Consider the following 5,835-nt stretch of genomic DNA (forward strand, 5'->3'; position numbering starts at 1 on the left):
TCTGTTGATTTATTTTTAATCTCTTGAAAGAATGGGGGAGTTCCTCCTCCCCAAAAGGTCTAGATAAATAATGCATGAAGCAACCCTCCCTCCCGATTTTTCCCTTTTCCTCCACATTTTTTCCTTTTGATAGAGAGTTCAGCCTAAATTTCCACGCTTGCATTCAATCATTACAAAGCCTACAAATTATACAATGACTTCTAACCTGGCCCTCTAACAAAACAACTTTTTCCCCTTATAAATCATAAGAGACAGATGGCAAAATGGAGAAGAAAAAGGAAAGAGAAGGGCTGGACAAAGGGCATTGTGACAAATCTGGGAAACTGAGCAAAGTGCACATCAGAGAGGGAAAGTTTGGTTTGACAGGTGAAATTCCCACAGGCTGCAGGCAGCACTGGGAAGAAAGCAGATGCTAGCCTTTGCGAATCTGTGGATAATTTTGTTACCGGTCATATCATTCAGATGCTAAGACACATTTCTTTCTAGCCGACGTTAACATCTTTGTGGAGACGCAAAGGTGACAAGATCACACGAACCAGTTGCGTTCCCCCTCCGAGGTTCACATGGATGCGACCAAAGGAGAAAGCAGGAGGGGAGGGGCGATTCCGTTGGTTGGGTAGACCCGCTGGTTCCCTCCGCCCCTGCCCGCGCCCCCGCAGAGCCCAGTGGTCTTGAGCGACTGAAACAAGAACAATGCAGAATTCGAACACACCTCTCCGAGGCAGAGCCCCTTCCTCCATCACCACCACCCCTGCCCCCCCCCACCACTCCCAAGTTACACCGAAATCCTCTTGGAAGAAGGAAACCCAGAGCAAACACAACCGAAGGACTTTGCAACCACGTAGCACACAACTAGACTGTCAAGTGAGCTGACAAGCGGGTTTAGGGGGTGGAGGGGATGACTGAAGGAGGGGCAGCGTGGACAGCCACGGTGTTACATACAGTCCCTGGCTATGGGGTGCAGAGGTGCGTAACGGTGTTTGTCTGGGGGCGGGGGCTGCCAGTAGTCCAAGTCGGAGCCGCCCCCCGAGCTGGCCGGGCTGGCAGGCGATAAAGTGCAGCTGTAGGGGGAAGTGGAACTGGAGGGCGTGCAAGACGCGGACGCCGGACTGTCGCCGCAGCTCCACGTGGAGGCGGGCGAGGGGCTGTCCGCGGCGCAGCCGCCCAGGGCCGCGCTCGCTCCTCCGGGGCTCAGCAGCACCGCTGCGTCGGAGAAGAGCGCCCCGGGCAGGCCGCCCGCGCCCGCGCCCGCGCCCCCGGCCCCGCAGTGGTCGGCCAGCCTCAGGGTCTCGGTGAGGGCCCATATGTAGTTGTGGGCGAAGCGCAGCGTCTCGATCTTGGTGAGCTTGGCGTCCTCCGGAAACGTGGGCAGCACCTCGCGCAGCGCGTCCAGCGCCGCGTTCAGGTTGTGCATCCTGTTGCGCTCACGGTTGTTGGCCTTGAGTCTCCGGGTCTTTTTGATCCGTTGCACGGTCTCCGCCGTCTTGGCGCCCCGGGAACTCCCCCGGGCCCGGCTCGGCCGCCGCTTGCACTCGTGAGCCAGGCTCAGAAGGCGTGTCGCGGGCTTGCACTCCTCCCCGCCCCCTCCGCCGCCGCCCCCTCCGTCTCCACCGACTCCTCCTCCGGACGCTTGCCCGGCTTCAATCAAGCGCGGCCGCCGCCCTCGGGAAGGCGCGTCCGGGTCATCCTCTTCCTCTTCTTCCGAGCTGGAAGTCAGCGGGGTCAGGGAGGACGAGGAAGGGGAGGACGAGCCCAAGAGCACCAGCACGTCCTCCTCTTCTTTCAGCTCTAGGGTTTCGGATTTGATGAACATTTCTGCGCACGAGCGAAGGGAGGGCACCTGTCGGGAAGGGGGCAAAAACGCAGGTAAACTCAGTAATGACATGAATCGAAATGACTCTTGCTTTGACCAACCAAGCGGATTTTTCTGGAAAGGCATGAGAGGGAGAGATGGGGAGTTTCTTAAAAAAAAAAAAAAAAAGTAAATAAAACCCACCACGACCCTCCAGTAGCATCCAATACTCTTTCCTCAAGCCTCCAACTGCGCCTTCAGATGAAGATTTAGTCAATTGCTTTGCTGGGCTCACACACCTCTCCGCTCTGCGCCCCCGTGCGACTGTGTTTAGCTCTTTACCGCACCCTATCCTTGCACTGCTAAGTTGGCTGTGTCTTCTCACCCACCCGTACACCCTTGGATTGCAACTCGATCCCCCGGGAAAAACACTGGTGGTCCCCGGCATCAAAGCATCTTAGAAGCGAAAGGTAGTAGACAAAGAACGATCACAGGGGTTAAATAGTGATCATAAAAGGTATGGATAAATAAGAGAAGGAAGAAGAGAGCTCGAAAGTCTGAAGCATCCCCGAAACTTACTTGGCTCGCTTTAATTGCGCCTTAAAATCACTCGCTCGGGTTTGGGCTTCAGCCTATGCCTTATGCTTCTCCGGCTTCCTGGAGCAGCGGGCCTGCGCTCACCACCTGGAGAGCGACCTCTTGCTGCCGATGTGCTTGTCCGGGGGAGCTCCTCCCCAAGAGCCCCTTTGCCAAGAGTCGATGCAGGGACCCTTAGCGGCGGCTGCCCCCTTGGTCTTGTGTGTATTGGTGGTGTTGTGTGTCTGTCTGTCAGTCAGTCCCCGGTGGTGCAACTCCTGGCACGCGACTCCTCGACACTCCAGTTAAAGTGAAGCTGCTTGTGGTTCAATGGCTGTGTGTCTGGCACACGACTCTCCTTAAAACCCCTTATATACTACCAAGAAAACAATCAAATCTGCCCCCGGGGCCCCCCAGATCCCCCACCCCCTGTCCTCCTCCTCCCTCCTCCCCTCTTCCCTCCCCGGGTTTATTCTTTTCATTGCATTATCATCACTCATTTCTTTCTCTTTCTTAGCCCCTTCCCCCCTCCCCCCTCCCCTATGCTGCCATCCATCCATCCTCCCCCTCTTCGCCCCCCCCTCTTTCCCCCCTTCTCTTTATCTAATCAGCATAAAGTGGTTCTAAAGCTCCAGTCTGAGCTGGGAGCTGCAGCCCAGGCTGCAGAAGCGGCGCTGGCGGCTGCTGCTGCTAAAGCTGCTGTTGTCGCCGCCGCCGCTCCTCTTTGTGATTGGTGGCTCGCGCTCGGCTGGAGCGTGCCGCTAATTTATTAATGAATGGTGGTCGCGAGGCGCAGCTGGCCAATCAGTGCACCCCGGACTCTGGGAGTTCTGCAAGCCACGCGCACCAGAGCCCGCTTCCTTTCAGCAGCCTCATTAGGGTCGGGGGGGGGGGATTGAGAGTGGGGGGCGTGGGGGAAAATGGGGACACCGAGAAGCACGCACCTCCACCCCTACCCGCTCCCACATCCTCCCCATCAAGAAGCAAGCGGGCGGGAGGGAGTGCGCGCACGCATACTCACACCCTGCCTGCCCTCTTTCAGTCCTCCCTCCTTTCTTCCCATGCAAAAGGAGATGAAGAATTAGTAGGAGTCAGAATTCCAGTGAAATTAGTCCGGGCTATGGGGCAGCAGAGCGTTTCTTTTTAATTTTATTTTTGCAAAGCTATATTTTAAGAGAAGTAAATGGAAGGAGAGTAGCGATCCGTGAAGATTTGAGCGGGTATGGGAGTGGTGAAGACTCCCTTCAAGCTATTTTGAGTGGTGGGAAAAAGGGAGTGAAAGACTTTGAGGAGTAGAATGATTTCAAAAAGATATGCTATATTACAAGGTAATATAGAGATCATCTAGTCCCTCCTCTTCATTTAACACCATGAGTAAACTGAGGCCCATAGAGTTGCAGAGTGGAGAAGTTAGGTGCTTGACGTCATACAGCTACGTAGCCGCCGAGCAGGGTCCAAGAGAGATGTGTGTTGGGCGGGGCATGGTTTCCCAGGTGGGTAAGTATGGCCAATGGGCTGTTTTGACTCCCAAGTGGCCCCTCCACGTCTCTGGGAGATCTTGGATAAGTACGTGGTACTAGTCCTCGTAGCTTTTCGATGGGTTGAAATTGAAGGGACTCTATTTCAAAATTTCCCGGCTGACAATCGGTCCTTTGCCTCTTCTGTCATTTCCGTCATTTGAAAGCTAATGTTCCCCCTACCGGGTTCCCCGATTCTTTGCCCCAACCTTATCCCCTTCACCCCTGCGGGTACACATGGGATGGGGGGAGTATGTACTTTTCCCGCGTGTGGAAGGAAGGAGTATGTGGGTGGGGTTACAGGATAGTCTGGTGTGAGTGGTTAAAGATGTCCAGGACCCTTGTAGACAGGGAAACCGTCCTTTACGATTCATTTTGGAAAGGAAGTTTTGTTTTGTCTTAATTCAAGTTCGGCGTTAAATTCTTTTTCCTAAGTGGAAGAGGTTTTGGTTCGATGTTTTTATTTGTATGCAGGGAAGATGAGGAAGGTACAAAGACGAGGAGGGGATGGTTCGTATTGTCAGCTCTCTAATTCATACTCTGTAATCTGGAGACTTCGGGGTCTAGTTTTAGGGAAAGGAAACAACCAGAAAAAGTCGAAGGTGTTTGGGAGTGTTTTTGTTTGTGTTCTTAAAATAAGTTATTTAATTACAGATTTTTAAAAATAGGAATCCTGGGGTAAGTGGAGAGGAAAAAAGTACTAAGAACTTATAGTACTAAGGAAATAAAACATTTGAAGCTTTCTGTACTCTAGGTTAACCTCCTTCCTCACGAAATTATTTTGGAAACCATTTAAATTTTTTTCCCCGTTGGTAGGAAAGTTGATTTTTTTCCCACATCTTTTTTCTTCACTGAATCTCTTTTCTAATCCATTTCATTTAGAACAGGATTTGTTCCCTTTCCTCCACTCCGTCCCCAAACAATCTTGATACTGTTCTTTGAAAATGAAGGGATATTTCATAGCAAATCTTTCTCTCCTCATCTTTCCCGGTCCCTTTCTCTCCTCCCTGTCCGTTCCCTTATCTTATTCCACCGTGCCAAATACCATGATGCTGTCAAATCTAAACCAAAGAGAACTCCTTGAAAGTTAAACGTTTAGTGAATCTAAAGATCGAGGTATAAAAGGTTGGGGGATGGTCTTGGTACTTGATTTTTGGTACATTTCTACAAGACATTATTAGTGATAGTCAAACACCGTGTACACACACACACACACACACACACACACACACACACACACACACATCAAGAAACAAAGGATGAGAAAGAAAAACCTGAGACCAAGGGATCCAAGTCTAAACAGAAAAGTTATTGAGGAAGGGAAAAGTAACATCTTTAGTCTAAGACAACTAAACAATGGAAATAAAAGTGCATCATAGTGTATAGGAGTCTTCAGCCATCAGCATCTGTTCAGGGAAATTGATTGTAAAGAAAAACAAATCCACCAAGTAGTGTTAGAAACAAAGAAAAGGTTTATTTGGCATTTCCTTTGGAAATGTAGTCAACCTGCAAAAATTCTCTAAGAAGTGCTGGTTATTGGAAGTAGTCAAATGAATTAAGAAAAGGAAGAGAAAAAGAACTGAGTTCCAGAGCAGCTAACCTGCAGGCCTCATGAATCTCTTTTTCTAGGCTGTATCTAATATTTAGTCCTCCCAAGTAGGATGACTTGTTCTGGAGTTTATGGAATCTGGGGTTTATACTCAGAGCTTCTATGAGGAAGTGAAAAAGGAGCTTTTTCAGTGAATTTGCCATTGAGTCTTTATAGATGAAAGAGATCTGGGAAGCCATCTAGGGCAGCACCCTCATTTTACAAATGGGGAGACTGAGGCCCCAAGTAGGTTAAGTGACTTGCCCATTGTCACACACAAGTATTTAGTAACTGAGGCAGCATTTTAACCCAGATCATCTGCCTCCGAATCGTACTCATTTTCCACTGCAGCTGCTTCCATG

The 5,835-nt window shown here is 50.6% G+C and overlaps 1 protein-coding gene across 1 annotated transcript; it reads right to left on the reverse strand.

Annotated features, from left to right (window-relative positions):
* Positions 1–786: 786 nt before the first annotated feature.
* NEUROG2 (neurogenin 2) lies at positions 787–1,880 on the reverse strand. The gene has a single exon (XM_027837355.1). It carries the CDS (start codon positions 1,811–1,813, stop codon positions 935–937), a length of 879 nt encoding a protein of 292 aa, XP_027693156.1. The 5' UTR covers positions 1,814–1,880; the 3' UTR covers positions 787–934.
* Positions 1,881–5,835: the final 3,955 nt, after the last annotated feature.

The sequence above is a fragment of the Vombatus ursinus genome, unplaced genomic scaffold (genome assembly GCF_900497805.2).
Source record: "Vombatus ursinus unplaced genomic scaffold, bare-nosed wombat genome assembly UNPS02014821.1, whole genome shotgun sequence".
Lineage (NCBI taxonomy): Eukaryota > Metazoa > Chordata > Mammalia > Diprotodontia > Vombatidae > Vombatus > Vombatus ursinus.

Bases quoted from the DNA above. Each gene is read 5' to 3' on its own strand.
- NEUROG2 (XM_027837355.1), bottom strand. From the start codon at position 1,813: ATGTTCATCAAATCCGAAACCCTAGAGCTGAAAGAAGAGGAGGACGTG.